Source organism: Chelonoidis abingdonii, chromosome 3, assembly GCF_003597395.2.
Source record: "Chelonoidis abingdonii isolate Lonesome George chromosome 3, CheloAbing_2.0, whole genome shotgun sequence".
NCBI classification, from domain to species: domain Eukaryota; kingdom Metazoa; phylum Chordata; order Testudines; family Testudinidae; genus Chelonoidis; species Chelonoidis abingdonii.
The window spans coordinates 144,995,887-145,012,606 of NC_133771.1; the positions used below are offsets into that span (position 1 = coordinate 144,995,887).

The 16,720-nt window shown below is 38.1% G+C and overlaps 1 protein-coding gene across 1 annotated transcript in view; it reads right to left on the bottom strand.

Annotated features, from left to right (window-relative positions):
• Nucleotides 1–926: 926 nt before the first annotated feature.
• Nucleotides 927–16,720, bottom strand: part of PLD5 (phospholipase D family member 5) — a 247,274-nt gene continuing 231,480 nt past the window's right edge. The window contains exons 9-10 of the mRNA XM_032803236.2: nt 11,016–11,130; nt 927–5,848 (exon numbers count right to left, since the gene is read on the bottom strand). Coding sequence (XP_032659127.1) covers nt 5,622–5,848; nt 11,016–11,130 — 342 coding nt within the window. The 3' untranslated portion in view covers nt 927–5,621. The remainder of the gene's footprint in view (nt 5,849–11,015; nt 11,131–16,720) is intronic.

Here is a 16,720-nt window from a genome sequence, read left to right on the forward strand (position 1 = left end):
ACCAATTACCATTAACATTTTTAGGATAACATTTTCAAAAGCACGAAAGTGACTTAAGAATGTAAGTCATTTTCAATGGGAGTTAGGCACCTAAATACCTTTGAGGATCTGGGACTAAGTACCATTTACATTCAACAGCACTTAGATGTTTAATTGAATATTAATAATAAAGATCAGGCATAGGAATCTGAAACTTTTTCATATAGATGGACAAAACTCATAGAAAAAGCCATTTGTGGTAAAATACAAAACTGCAGCACCCCAACTCTATAATCCCAGGACATCAGTATTATTCTTTTGTATTGTGGCATGAATCATGAATCTGCTGTCAGGCTTATTTCTGATCTCAGTGAAGAAGATTAGTAGGTGCCATATTTCACAGGATTAAAAAGTCGACACTGTTGAGTTCACTAAAATATAGGAGCCAAATCTGAAAATAAATGGTTGGCATTAGTAGAACAAATTTCCATCAAGTATAATGGAGTTGTATTTACTTAGTCAGAAGCAAAACTTATTTACAATCAAATTCAAGATGGCATTGAGAAATAAATAGCATTCCCTTTTTTTCCCTATTTTTATTTTGAAACTTAGGCCAAATGTAACCTCAAGTGTTCTTAGGTAGTTGTAGTCCATGTATGTGTAGTAGAAATGCATCTTACATAAAAATCTGAGCTAAGTGGTGGGCTGAAACCTCTCTTATGGGACTACTCAAGAGACAACTGGATGCCTTCTATAAGATGTCTTTAGGCCTGATCCAAAGATCATTTAAGTCAATGAAAAAGCTCTCACTGACTTTCACTGGCTTTGGATCATGCCCTAAATGAATTTTGAACAAAATTTTTCAAGAAACCTCAAGGATATTGAATGTGGTCATTTAAGATAGGGGTTCATCTGCTGAAATTGGTCCACAGCACAGGTTTCATTGCCATTAATTTGAAAAAATCCAAACACCCATGCAGCATAATCAAATACTACATGAGTATTTTCTACACTTGTTTAAACTCTATTTTGAAAAGATACATTGTTTTCTCATGCTAGTCTGGCAAGCTTCTAAGGCATATGTGCCAGGTGATGATGCAAAAGCAACTAGATCTGACAGTGTAAAATCCATATATACTACACCGCAATATTTAACTGAAAATATAAAGTCAAATGTCAGAAACCATTCTACAATATCAGTTTTTTCTACTGTAACACAAAACATTATATTATTAAAAGTTGAATAAGGGTACTGATGCACTCAACTCAGGAGGCAAAGCTCTGAATTTAAATTATATCAAGGATTTGTTCAACTTTTACATAAATTCAAATGAACAGAGCAACGATGATTAAATAAATTAAAGTTACAGGAAAAGGGAAGGAAGGGAAGAAGCAAAATACAGTGATAAAAATTAGCATCTGAAAATATATGTATATTTTATCAGTACATCCTAGGCTATAATGAAATAGTTGTAATAATTATGAAGTCCACAGGGTTTAAGATAAATTACTTCCCTCCACAGGGTTATTAAAAGTCAAGTGTAGATAACAGTAAATTAAACATTGCTCAAGAGGAGGACATTTATTATGGACTTCAGTTTGAAGCACTAGAATAGCCAGCTGATGTCTTATTACTGTATTGAGAAAGGCAGCTCTAATTTGAGGAAGTATGCACTATAGTCTCAAAAAAATTAGAAATCTTATGTCTGGATTTCTTCTTTAGTTAGGGCAAAATGGCAAGAAACATCCAATTAGTGCCAACTCCTGCAGTTTTTATGCACGCAAACCTCTATTAACGTTAACAGGAGTTTACGTCTACATTAGGAACGCAGAAAATGGGTAAATCTCAAAAGAAGGATTCTAAGGTTTCCAAACTTGTTTCTCAGACTCATACTTCGGGCCTGTCATACAGACTGAACTCAGTGGGAACAGGATCGGGCCCTGTATCATGGATGATATGGGGCCCAAATATGAGCTCTTTAAACTTAAAATGGTAAAAATATGCATTTATTGTAAAAAATTTAGATGAACTTTGGGCCTGATCTTGCCAGAGAACAGGCCAGGATACCCATTACAGCAGCTTGGGACTTGTATAGAAGCAGGATCTAAGAGTAGCCATGGAAACTTCCTCATGCTCCACTGGGTTATTTAAGGTTTATGCGCCCTCAACCTCCCTCCTATATAATCCCATTTGTTATTTAGTCTGCAGTGGGAAAGAAGTGTGTAGAGGAGGCAGAAAAGGGCTATGATAGGCCAGATCACTTAGTTCCCATGCAGGATGTTAGAGAGACAAAGTGGCTGAAGTAATATCTTTTACTGAACCAATTTCTATTGGTGAAAGAGACAAGCTTTTGAGTGTCACAGAGCTCTTCCTCAGGTCGGGGAAAGGCACTCAAGAGTATCACAGCTAAATACCAGGTGGAACTAGGGTGACCATTTGTCCTGATTTTATAGGGACAGTCCTGATTTTGGGTCTTTTTCTTCTATAGGCTCCTGTTACCTCCCACCCCGTCTCGATTTTTTTCCACTTGCTGTCTGGTCACCCTAGGTGGAACAGATTGTTATGGAATGAACACATGTTGCAAGAGACCATTCAAGGAGGGTCTCAATAAAGATACTGGATTTATGGCTCATTACAACAATCTGTAATCCACTAACCTTCCTTTGTCCTATGATTACAGAGGTGTTAACTGGGCCCAGCCGGGCTAAAACAACACTGCAAAGAAACAAGCAAAGTAGCTGTGTATCAGCCATTGCACGTGTCTGGATTTACTTCACCCTCAAGCCTGAAGGAACCGCCATGGTTGCTTCTGATTGGAGTCTGATATTGGGGGAACGCAGATTTTGAATATCCCCAAAATCAGGAATATTTCGATTTGAGATTTGCATTATCTCATAATAAAGATGAGTCAATTTGTGAAATTTGAATCCAAAGCTGGGGGGCACTTAAAACACCCTGAAGTTCAGGTGTGTTCATATACAAGGCTTTGATTTGGGCCCAGCTCTTGGCAACAGTTTTGCCTTTTTGTGACTCTAGCACTATGTACTGAATTCTAAACATTCACAATATGTAGGTCTTTTGTCTTTTTTAACATGCTGTTTTTATGCTTCAGTATTAAACACAAAATCTTAGCAGGGTTTCACAAGAGAAATAGTTAAATAAAACCTTGTGCATGAATAAGGCACTAGTAAATGTTTGCAGCAAACAACAATTACAGTCTATATTCTTTAAGAATAAAACTGACCTCTTTAGAAAAGCCTTTGTAATATGACAGAGTTACCAATGCCAGTTAGAAGAGAGTTAGAGAAAGTGCATCTTCTGGATCCTGTTTGAGAGGTCAGTGAAAAACTACTACATGCAAATTCCTATACGAGTTTGAAAACAAGCCAGGCAGTGGTGGTGCTCTACAGAACTAAAGCAAAAGGAAACAGTGGTTCTGATCTCAAATGAACCAGTGCAAATTAACTTTAATGGAGTTGCTTCATATTTACTTTGGCGTAACTGAGATCAGAACCTGGTCCACTGCATTTGATCTATTTGAACTATAATAGCACCAACCCAGAAAGAATGATTGGTATTATCCCCTTTGATGTGTTCTAAAAACTAATAAGATTTCTTTTAAACTCCGTATCCTCTTTTTTTAAATCCAAGGATGCACTTTATCTTCTCGCTAACATACCATACAAAAGCCTTCTGCACTTCTTTGGAGCTGCTGTCATTTGAAACAGCAATATTAAAATCATTAGTACATATTTTATACCAAATGAAATTTGTGCCTGCCAGTCTAATTGTAGAATGGCTGACTACTATTTACTGCTATTTAAAAATAAAGCCTTCTGTTTATAAATCAGATGGTTCATAAAAACACAGTATATTTTTTTGAAAAAACAAAACCCTGTACTTTGATGTATTAGTTCTACTCTGCATGACTGAAGTACACAGATTTGTTCTTCCAGCTCATGGGACTCCGCTTATACCATAATGGACCAGTAAGCAATTGTTACTGCTCCAAAAAAAATCTATCAGATAAAACTACTGTATCTACATCATTCATTTAGTATCAGAATTATAAGGTCAGTGGCAACCCAAAATCACTTTCTCCTTTGACAAAGTTTTGCTCCATTGACATTTTCCATTATCTGTATAAAACATACTAAAAATTCAATGCATTCCTAGTATCAACAATGCAAGGAAGGGAAATATATCAGTGGTTAATATTTTTTATCTTTTTATGTGCTACTGCTAGCAGAAGCTATAACTGCACACTCCGGAATTTTTGGCTCTTCTGCCTTTATGCAAGGATTTAATATTAAGTTTATCCCAAGACACATGATTGAAAGATATTCACCGCTAGAGCTTCTCTTGGTCCTTCAGTGAAATTTTGCAAATAAACGGATCTGATTTGAAAACTGATCTTCAACTTTGAATATGCTGGATGAAATTCATTGCTGGTGTAATTGCTGAAGTCAGTGAGGCGTGGAGTTACACCAGAAATGAATCTGTCCCCATTTCTTTTATAGTTATAAAAAACATGCAAGAAATTGAATGACCTATTTTGACCCCAAAACACCATTTCACAAAAGGATACTTTTTTGTTTGTTTGTTCGTTCATTTTGTTTTTAAATTAACAAGGCAAAGTTTGCCCAGTACGAAATTAACTAGAACAAAACTGAAAATTTTCACTAAAATTATTGTACAGCTTTGCACAGCCCTTCACCTTTTTCAAAAAGTAGCATTTAAGGGTTTTGGTTTTTTCCCCAAACAATCATGCTACACAAAATTGCTGTCTCACTCTTGAGAAATACTTCAAACTGGGAAAATCACATTGTACAGCTAACAAGAAAAGACAGCCCTGGATCTTTATAATAGATTTTTATAATAAAACATCCTCAGAATCCAGGAATTTCAAAATTAAACCAACATTGGTATAACAAGGAATAAACATTGATGGTAGAGGGAATTAAAATTAATATTTTTTTTGAAGCGTGTTAGGTAAGAGGTTTGGGGGGGAGAAGTTATAGTGAAAGTTGTTTGGACAAAAGAAAATGTATGTTGTTATTAGAAACTGACAAGGAAGCTGACGGCTAGCTTTAATACATTTTGAGGATGGTGTGAAAATGTAATTAGATATTGATATCAAACTATCTGTTCAAAACTATCAAAATCTGCTTGGATGGCTATATACTTGGAGGGAATGATTTACATAGGAGAATACTTGCTTAAACTTGTACTTTAGCATGGGGGAAATCTGTCCTCCATTATGTATCAATAGCAGCTGACCTTAAAATGACATTTCATAGCTCAAATTTCGGTTCTGCCTAACCAGAATGGGAGGTACAAAAAATTCTAAAACTGAAGGAGAGGAATCAAAGTATGCTTTTAAATTCAAATGTGAAAAATCAATATCGAAGCATAAATGACATTCAATGTCAGAAGTAACAAATTTAAAAGTTGTAAATAATTCAATATAGAGAGTATAGTTTAGAGAACTTTTTATATAAGTGTGCTTTTTCCTAAAAAAAATAAAAATAAAAATAAAAAATTTGTTTTTTGCCTTTTTTTAGTATTATCTGTAAATATGAAATAGGGTTACAGCAGCCCCAATGTATTTCTTCATTCATCATACAGTGAAATAGTCTTTTTAATTCATGGCAGTCTTATTTGCCACTGCTTTGTTAAGTTTGTAGTTTAAGCAGTTTGGGATTTTTGTTGGTTGCAAACTTTTGGCATAGTGGGAATACCAGTCCCTTTCAAACACGGCTTTAAGTTGCTTAACGATGCTTGTGTTGTTCACCACGTCTGCTTGGTTGATAACGATGCCAGCTCCTGCATTTTGAGTAAAATCATTTCCCACCCAGTCAAAATTACCTATAAATAAATGAAAAGAATGTATAATGAGACTGCAACACAAAAAAAGCCAATTTCTCAAGGGCAATCCAACAGAATGCAGTATTTCTTCCCACCCCAATCCCCCACTCTCTAGAACAAATGCAGGAATATATGTATTTTCTATGACAGCTCAGGAAAAAATTACTTATCTAAAGTACATTGCAATTCATTTCTGCATTTTTGTCACCTTTGCTCAGTCTGAAAGCCAAAACAGGTATTTTACTGTTCTCACGACTGAAGTCCCTCTCCCCTGACAGAGATTCCACAACCTGGGCAATTAGTTCCAGTGTTTAACTACCCTGACAGTTAGGAATTCCAAAGCAGACTGGCAAGATTTACAAAGGGATCTCACAAAACTAACACTTCCTTATTCACTTTCTCAACACCATTCAAGATTTTATGGACCTTTATCAGATCCCCCCTTAGTCGTCTGTTTTCCAGTTAAGAATTACTTAACTGCTTTGGATTTAACGATCTTGAATTATTTTGTATGAGCTGCAAACTTTGCCACATCACTCTTAGACCTTTCTTCCAGATCATTTCTGAATATGTTGAACAGCACTGGTCCCAAAACAGATCGCTGGGGGGACACTACTCTATACCTCCCTCCATTCTGACAACTGACCGTTTATTTCTATTATTTCTTTCTTGTCTTTTAACCAGTTACTGATCCATGATCTTCTTATCCCATGACTGCTTACTTTGCCTGGGCCTTTGGTGAGGGACCTTGCCAAAAACTTTCTTAAAGTTCAAGTACACTATGTTCACTGGAGCACCCTTGTCCACATGTTTGTTGATCTCCTCAAAGAATTCTGATACATGTCTGAGGCATGATTTCTCTTTACAAAAGCTGTGTTGACTCTTCTCCAAGAAATCATGTTCATCTATGTGTTTGATAATTATGTTCTTTACAATAGTGTCAATCAATTTGCCTCATACTGAAGTTAGGCTTATCAGCCTGCAATTGCCAGGATTGCATCTAGAGTCCTTTTAATAAATTCACCTTACATTAGCTATACTCCAGTCATCTGGTACAGAAGCTGATTTAAGTGATAGGTTACATACCACAGTTAGTAATTCTGCGATTTCATATTTGAGTTCCTTCAGAACCCTTGGGTGAATACCATCTGGTCTTGGTGATTTATTACTGCTTAATTTATCAATTCGCTCCAAAACATCCTCTACTGACACCTCAGTATGGGACAGTTCCTCAGATTTGTCACCTGAAAAGAATGTCTTAGGTGTGGGAATCTCCCTCACATCCTCTACAGAAAAGACTGATACAAAGAATTATTTAGCTTTTCCACAATGGCCTTGTCTTTCTTGAGTGCTCCTTCAGCAACTCAGTCATCCAGTGGCCTCACTGATTGTTTGGCAGGCTTTCTGCTTCTGCTGTGCTTAAAAAATCCTTTCATTGCATAGAAGAGTCAGTGATTAGCATTTATCTTGACTGTGTGTGAGTGCACATATGCTGTGCCTGAATTTGGGATAAATTAATGTCAGACTACGCCAGTACATCTAATCCTTAACTGCACAAACAACCTTCATTTGTTTAAAGTCAATGAAAGAACAAAAGTAGCATGATCATCTCTGTGATTATGTGCTGTTCATTGGTTCAAGTAAGACTTGATTTTTACCACCATGATTTACTATCTATACTGTTTGAAAACCATTATATTATTATTCATTCTCGGTGTAGAACCAAGTAATGGTCTATGTTCTCTACAAACAGGTAGGAAGACAGTGTCCATATCTGAATAGCCTAAAATCTAAGACGACGACAGACAGAAGAAGAAGATGAGGGGAAGGCGAACTCTTGAAAAGCAATGTAGCTGAAAGATGTTAAGCATGCATCTTGGTTCATTATTTCTATATATTTTGTTTATCATTTGTATATGTTAAGGGAGTGGGGATGAATGGAGTGAAGAAGTGTGTTTTCAGGAAGGATGGAGGAATTTTGGATTGGGTCAGAGAGGAAGTTCCAGGTGTGTGGAGCAGCAGAGGAGGAGGTCCAGAGAAGGATAGAGGAATTTAGGAGCTGCTATACTAGATTACAACAGTGGTCTATCTTTTCTCTGATAATGGCCAGTACGAGATACTTCAGAGGAAGATGCAAGAATTTTGAAGTGGGCAATTATGGAATAACTTGTCCAGAAAGGACATTTCTTCCTTATCCTTCAGTTACAGGATGGCTCATGCCCTGAAGCATGACGATTTATATCCCTTCCACACTTTTGATTCTTGCTTTCTTCTAAATCCTATTAGTTGTAACTGAAAATGGATGCAATGGTGTAGTTAGTTGGGTGGCTTAAGAAGAGTGAAGGGGGTGAAGACAGTGGAAAGAAACACCAGAGTGGTAGAAGATGGAGCCATGTTGTATAGGACCTTCAGTGCGCGGAGCTGAAAATTGATCCAGGGATCTGAAGAGCAATTGGTCACGGTCAGAGATGCAGAAAAGAGTTATGATTTAGGGCACATGATTTTGGACAGTTTGAAGAGGGTAAGAAAGGTGTGCAAGAGGCCGTAGAGGAAGCGGGTGCAGTACTCAAGGTGAGATATAATAAGGATTCAGAGAAGGCTTTGGTAATGAGAGCAATGGGTGTATTTTGCTGATGTTATACCGAAAGCAACAGAATTTTGTGACATTACAAATGTGAGGGGAGAAGGTGAAGATACAGTGACAGAACACAGGATAGTTTACACGAAGAAGAATTTATGATGAAACATGTTTATAACACAACATCAGTTCTCTCTACCCTCAGCTATGGTCTTGTAACTGTGGCAATGTTAAAGAAGGCACGCTACACACCGGTCCAAATCAATTCAGTGTAGAGTCCAAGCAAATGGGTTGTATGCTCAGGAGTTCTTCAGGGGCTACAGCTTCATCGAAGAGGTGAAGCGGAGGAGCCATCACAATGTCTGCACTCTTCACCTGTGTGAGGGGAATGGCTGATGTATCTCTCATTACAACCCCAAATCCCTGGTGTGGTTGCTTCACACAGGTCCTACCTTACCCTGCCCAGTGGAAATGAACCAGTTCTGCTGCAAGTAGGGTCCTCCACGTGAGAGGAAATGAGGATCGATACTGTACATTTTGCCTTTGAAGGGACTATATCCAACTAGCGGTACACAACACACTTTTGGAAACAACTGTTATGTTATGTAGAAATAACCTCATCTTGCTGTCCACAAATCCCTGATAAAGCTAACACATGGAGAAAAAACAAATGACCTTTGTGAAAAGGTCAAAATAATTTATTCCAGCTCCAAATAGGTGACACTGATCTTTGTGTTTTCATTTAAATTTTAAATAACGTAAGTTGAGAACCCATTACCAAAAGGACCCTGAGTGCTGTATATAGACATAAATCCTTGAACTGAAAAAAATAATTGAATCATTTAATTTAATTTAATCATCCTTGGCACATCAACAGGTCCACAGCAGCTATACCTGGCCCCAGGCCTTTTGTACAAAAAGCTAGATGGAAATAGGGAAAATGGTAATGTTTATGCTCACCCAAACAGAAGGGAATGAGCTCTGGAAAGAAGTATAAGATGGTAGATCAGGCCCTTCTATTCACCCTTACTTATAATACAAGAACAAGGGGACAGTCAATGAAACTGAAAGTCAGAAAACTTACAACTACTAAAAGGACACACTTTTTTCACAAAACACATAAGTAATCTGTGGAAATCATTATCACAAGATGTTACTGGGGCCAAAAGCTTAGCAGGATTCAAAAAAGAGTGAATGCTTATATGATAATGAAAATAGCTGGAATTATAAGAGTAAGGATTTTAAAAATGAAAGGAAATAAACTAAGTGTTTTCTAAAGGATATAAACCCTCATGATTGAATGGGTATTTCAAAGAATCTTTCCCAAAGGGGCATATTGTTCCATGAATGTCTATTGCAGGGTTTTCCGATCCTTCCTCTGAAGTATGAGCATCTGGTATTGGCCACTGTCAGAGTCCATAGGATATTGGACTAGATGGACTGCTGCTTGGTTTGGGTATGGCAATTTGCATGTATTTATGACGCAGAGATGTGTATCCTTAGGAAGTGACTTAACAGGCAAGGCCCTTCACCAAGTCTGCCCCAGGCAGGATTTTGGATGTCAAGCTAGGCCAAATCAGTTGATGTTGAGCTTCAGGAGATGAGTCAACTAGTAACTGCCTGAATGAGAAAGAAACTTCACTGATCTACCCCTTTCTCAGCTCAGCTACTTGAGCTGTGCTCTGCATTTTTAGGCAGTGAGGAAACTGCCTATGAATTACAAAGTAATAGATTTTCACTCATGAGACTTTAATAAATCCAAGAATGAAAATTTCCATCCTAAATCGGTTATTGTGCTTGCTTTTGCTTCAAGTTTCCAAAGGGTAGTTTTACTACTCCATTTAATAATTTTATTTAAAATGAATGTTTACACTTAGCTGTATACAGACATTGTTTAAATATGCACTTACCCTATGGACAACGCTTTCAGATTATGAACCAAAACATGTACAGTACAATGCAGGTATTCTGAAATCAAGCACTACAGTATGCAGGCTCTGTTCCTGGGGTAAATTGCAAAGGATAAATAAAGTGTAGGGTGACCAGCTGTCCCGATTTTATAGGGATAGTCCTGATTTTGGGGGCTTTATCTTATATAGGCACCTATTACGCCCCACCCCATCCCAATTTTTTACACTTGCTATCTGGTCACCCTAGCAGAGTGGCAGCTTGTGTTATGCTTATGAAGATACCCCAAACATAGTGATGACATGGCAAACTGTGAGGCTAGTCAGTCTTCACACAAATTAGAGATTGACAAGAACTAATAGATCACCCAATCTATTCCCAAACCAATGCAGGACTGTTCCATGAAGTACATTCTATAGTTGCTTTTTCAGTCTACTCTTAATATTTTAAAACACTACCACTTCCCTTGGGAAACAATCCATTGGAAGGAAGGAATTCAACTCCTCTACCACAGCACTGACAAACAGCTTTATATTGAAAATAGGAATTTTCCACTTAATGTCCAATCTTCAAAGACACTGAAAGGGGTTTTTAGGTACTTAATACTCTGCTTACAATAGTTATTTTAGAGTTTGGGCTGAATGTACTCATCAGAACTGATTGGGATCTGGGTTTACTTACCAATATAAGCCGCTCCATCAGTCACCATATATTTATTCCGGTTTAATTTGGGAAGGGAAGTATTCTTCTGTTCTTTGAGAAAGCAAGCATTCTCCTCTTCAAGATCAAAAAATTTCTGCAGTCAAGAAAAAAGAAAATCAGGTTAATGAAAGTTCCTCTCCACAACTTTGCCGAAGAAGAAACAGAAAAATCACAACCCAACCCCTATTTTAAACTGAGAATGAGGTAGTATTATGCACAAACTAACTTCAGTTTATAGGAGATTGATTCATTCTTATAAAACTCTACACTGTATTTTATACCCAAACTGTTGTTCTCGATACCACATATGTCTTGGTAGCCAGTAGAAAAATTAACATATACAAAGTGTGTGGCTATGGTATAATAGCAGCAATGCAATAGCATGTAAAAAAGGCAATACAATGAACACAAAATCCATCCTTTTCTACAAGATGAGAGCCAGAAATGTCTTTAATTCTCATTTCCTCATTCATCAAGGGGCACTGGAATCTGAAATCAGCCTCAGGATACAAGCTGTCAGGTATGCCAATAAACTGAATTAATATTTTTATCTTATATGTTTCATAGCTTATAACAGGCAATGTGCCCATCTCAGTAAGATTAAGTCTGTAATTTGCAGAGGTCAAACTTTCCATATAACAAGTAAAAAAAAACATTAATTTTACTATAGAGAATGTCTGAAAGGGTTAGTTTTATGGAAGTACCACAAGTGCTTTCCATTTTAATCTAGCTGAATATCAAACATAATGAAATCTGCAATACTATATTGGATACATTATTTGTGTTTCATAAAGTAAAACTGGCCCAAAACTCCAAAAGCAGCCCAAGGGAAAAGGACCACTACACACAGGAAATAATTCCTGTTTGGGCTGGAAACATTCAGTTCACAAAGAGATAACAGCAGCTTTTTTTTATAAATGCTGACTCACAAAGTCCCACAGATAAAGGTAATTTACAGTGACATGGCATTGTCAGTTTTCCTGGGAACTGCACTAAATACTGTACCCAGAAAGACATGGTCCTCACCCCAAAGAAAAGATGCAACGAGATAGGTGTACTAAACAACTGGAGTGACCAGAATTAACAGTGATAGAAACACATGATCATATAGACTTGTTATGCCCACATCAATTATTCTTTAAACTGTAGCAAATAAATCAAACTAGTATCAATAAACCCTACATTCCATTTACCTAACCATAACAGCTGGTAAATTTTATCTGTCCAGGTTCTTAGATGACTCATCAGTACAACATCTAGATATCTCACTAGCATGAATGCATTTTATCCTTCAAACACATCTGCAAGGTATCATTATCCCTATTTTACAGAACTCAGGCATAGGGCAGATTAAACAATTTATACAAAGTCACAGACTTCCTGTGTGGTCTGTAGCCAAACTCATCCTCAAAGTTGGGTTTCCCAAAGTCTAGCCCACTGCTCTGTCCACCACACTATCCTTCCTACTATCCCCTTGTCATAAACAGACAGTTAAGGGTTAATTCCTCTTTTACCTCTAAAGCAGAAGTAGGCAACCTATGGCACGCGTGCCGAAGGCGGCACACAAGCTGATTTTCTGTGGCACTCACACTGCCCAGGTCCTGCCCACTGGTCCGGGGGGCTCTGCATTTTAATTTAATTTTAAGTGCAGCTTCTTAAACATTTTAAAAACCTTATTTACTTTATATACAACAATAATTTAGTTATATATTATAGACTTATAGAAAGAGACCTTCTAAAAATGTTAAAATGTATTACCGGCACGCGAAACCTTAAATTAGAGTGAATAAATGAAGACTCGGCACACAACTTCTGAAAGGTTGCTGACCTCTGCTCTAAAGGGTTAAGAAGCTCACATAACCTAGCTGACACCTGACAAGAAGGACCAATAAGAAGACAAGATACTTTCAAAGAGGGAGGAAGGAAAAAGTCTTTTGTCTCTTCTGTGTGTGCTTGTGCCGGAGTTAGAGATCCAGAAAACAACCATCTAACCCTTGTTTAAATTAGTGAGTATTTAGATAAGAATGTGGTAGATTTCTTTATTTTTCATGTTGTCATTTCTTTTGCAAACAGAGGGAGAATCAAATTGGGTTTTTGTGTAACTTTAAGGTTTTGCCCAGAGGGAAACCCTCCGTGTTTTGAATCTGTTGTCTGTGAGACCATCTTGTTTTCTAATCTCACAGAGGTATCCCTTTCACCCTTTTTCTTTAATTAAAAGTCTTCTTTTAAGAACCTGATTGATTTTTCCTTGTTTTAAGATTGAAGGATTTTGGATCTGGGCTCACCATGAATTGGTGGGGGGAATTTTCTTGAGTCTACCCAGGAAAAAGGGTATAGAGACTTGGGGGAGGGAAATTAGTCAAATCCTGCCAGGAAAGGAGGGATAAGGACTGGGGAAAATTGGGGGAAGGCAAAGTTCCCAAATAGCTCTTCCTCAAACATTTTTTAAAAACATTTGGTGGTGGCAGTGACTGTTTTGCCTAAGTTGGTAAAAATAAGCTTAGGGATTATTCATGCAGGTCCCCACATCCGTACCCTAAAGTTCAGAGTGGGGGAAACACCTTGACACCCCTATAAGCCTCATGGTAGAAACAGGCTTTCCAAGAAGGCTCTGAAAGAGGTCAGAGAATTAACTTTGTGAAAGAGTTGTTATATTTACTCAACTTCAGTAACTAAAATAACATTTTATTTTTACACATAGTACTGCAGAGCCAGCACCAAAGTGTGAGAATGAACTGGATTCTATTCTGGCTAATGTTCTAATAAAATAATTAAGTTGCAATTGCATGGTCCGGTTCTGCTCTCATTTACAGCTGTTCAGTAATACTATTGTCAATGACCTTGCAGAGGTACATATAACTCAGAACAGAAGCTGGCCAGATTAAGATCCCTAGAAGTCACAATAGATTTCACCAGAAGATACAGATGAAGAAAATATTTGAGTGCTTCAAATAATGATCACAAAGTCCTCTGCATTGTAAAGGAGGTTGCAATTAGCTGCCAGATTAATCTTTAAAGATGATACCTGAAGCCAGGATCTGACCAGCTATAGCAGATACTTCAACAATATTTGTATCAAGCAAGGTTCTAGAAATTATTTGCCATACTTCATTATAGTATGAAGTGTAGTTGTAGCTGTGTCGGTCCCAGGATATTAGAGAAACAAGGTGGGTGAAGAAATATCTTTTACTGGATCAAAGAGAAATGAGAGAGACAAGCTTTTGAGCCACACGTCCGAGAAAGAAGATGGTCAAATAAAAGATATTACCTCACCCACCACGTCTCTCTAATACTTAAATATGACAATAATAAAGCAGTATCCAATATCTTTGGTTCTGTCTTTGGAGTCTTTTAGGTAGATTGCTTCAGGGATCAAACCTTAATTTCTTCAGACCAAGAAAGTGGTCAACTAACGTTAACTGTGGAGGTACACATGTCGTTAAAGGACTGAGAGGCAGGGTTAGAGTGATACACTCTATGGGGCCAATTCACACTCAGAACAGTTCAGAACCAAATCATGGTCCTCTGGTCAAAGATATTCTGAAGAGGAATCCACAAGAGAATTCCTTCTCAACCTCAAATGGTAAGGAAGCAGAGATGATGGTTAGAAAGTTTCAGCAATCTTTGAGGGGCAGGCAAGGTCATTTTGAGATGAGATCATTGAGACGGGAGTACTCCCCAGCCAAGAGAATGAAGGAGGGTGTGATGCTGACACAGTCTATCCTGGTGGAAACAGAGTTGATACTGACATCTTAGGTGTCTGTACATACTTGTCTATATTGACTTCTCGGGGGAGGAGCTGCATCTTGGAGGTCCAGTAGGTGATGGAATGCTTTTGGCTTTTGAGTGAAAACAAACATGCCATGCCCCTCCCCCAACCCCCCCAAAACGGCTTGGTTTTTCTTTGCACAAACAAGGGAGAGCTGAGTGCAGACGAGCAGTATGGCTCTTTACTTGATAACTGCCCCAGTTGGTGATTTTCACGTATATAGCTTATCTGATGTTGCGCCTTTTTATGCTTTAAGTTTGCCTCTTATGTGGACGTATGTATGTCGTTAGCGCTTCCCTTTCCATTTTGTTTCTTGTGTCCCTTACTCCTTTTGTTTCTCTCCTGTGGCCGCCCTTTCCTGGCTGTTAGTTGTTTCCGGGGGCCACTGCCTTCTCAAAGGAGGGGCCCTTAGCGTTGTTCCCAAGGCCTTCCCTTCTCAAGGATGGCACTTGGCTAGTGGGGACATGCCTTGTTCAAGGGGTTAGTCTGTTATCCTTGTTAGCTGGGGCTGTGAGGGTAGGCAAGTCGGCTGAAGACATATTGTTTTTTAGTTGGGCTGGTCATGGCTTCATTGCTTTTGAGTTCCTTACTGGCAGGACTTCCCGACGGTCTCTGTGGTCACCTTACAGTTTTGTCCTGCCCTCTCCCTGTGCAGGGAGCCATCAAGTATGGAGGAACTGCCTGAGTTTCCTTTACAGCATTTTTAATAGCTCAGAAGGTTCCTGCATTTGTGCTGGTCTGATCAGCGGGGTTGGGGGCTCCGTTTCCGCTCTGTTTTATTTTTGAGCTCCGTTTTTTTAAACCCTTCACAAAGACGATTTCTGCGCTGGAGAGTCTCATGATTATGGACGTACTAGCTTTGATGTCTGCTGCTTTTTACTTGCTGTTGCTTTGGGGATGGTAAGATCCTCTGTGAAACTCTCTTCTTTTATTTCTTCTTTGTAGCTGCGTGCTTGTTCCCCGTCGATCAGCTCAACGCTTGGTCTGGGTCTTCACCTCTAATTTAGTCTGCGCACTTTGCTGGCTAAAATAAGCCTGTGCTGCTGCTAGCTTGCTTTCCTGGTGTATTGGTTGCAGCTTGCAGCCCTGCTGCTAGGGCCTTTGATAGGGTTCGTTGTCTAGATAGTTGGTATTTCATTTTTGCATAGCTGGTGGTTAAGTTAGTTTAGCGAATTTGTTTGTATTGTGCTCTTAGTTGGTTGTAAAAATTGTGTGTTGTGTTTACTGTTACTTGTATTTGTGTATCTGGGTTAAGTTAGCTCATAGATTAGGTTTTGCTGTGTTGTATAACTGGTGTTAGGCTGTTTTCCGTGCTCCAAACCTCATGTATGAGTCTGCTATCCCTGCTTACCCTTTTTTTCTCTCAAACACACTCAAATTTTTCATTTAACTACTGAATGCACATTTTACGCATACCTGTTGTTGGCTAATTTGCTGCTGTGACACCACTTACCAGATGTTACTACTGTGTACTTGGTATACTTCAGTGTTTAATTGGTTTACCAATGTATGTCCCATTGTTTGTACCTCTAACATTTGAACCCCGTATCTATTTGTAAACAAAAAAGGAACCCTCCTTTGTTCTTACCTTAACAAACCCCATACCCCTCACTATTGAATTTTCCCTGTTTTTTGCATTTTCTTAATAAAGTTTATTTTGCACCCCACCTGTGTGGTAATTGCTCCCCAAGATCCCATATACCTGCAGGCAGGGACATTGTAAAGATGATTTCATGAAGAAAAGCTAATGGATATTTTATCTTTCCAAATAACAAGATCTAAATGCCAAGTAATTTTGTTTTGCTTTTTGTTTCCTTGCATAATTATGTTACTTAAGGTAAAATTATCTGGCCCTTTATGACATGCAAATTGTGGGCTCTTCCTGAGATCAGCCATCAAGGTAATATCTTAATGC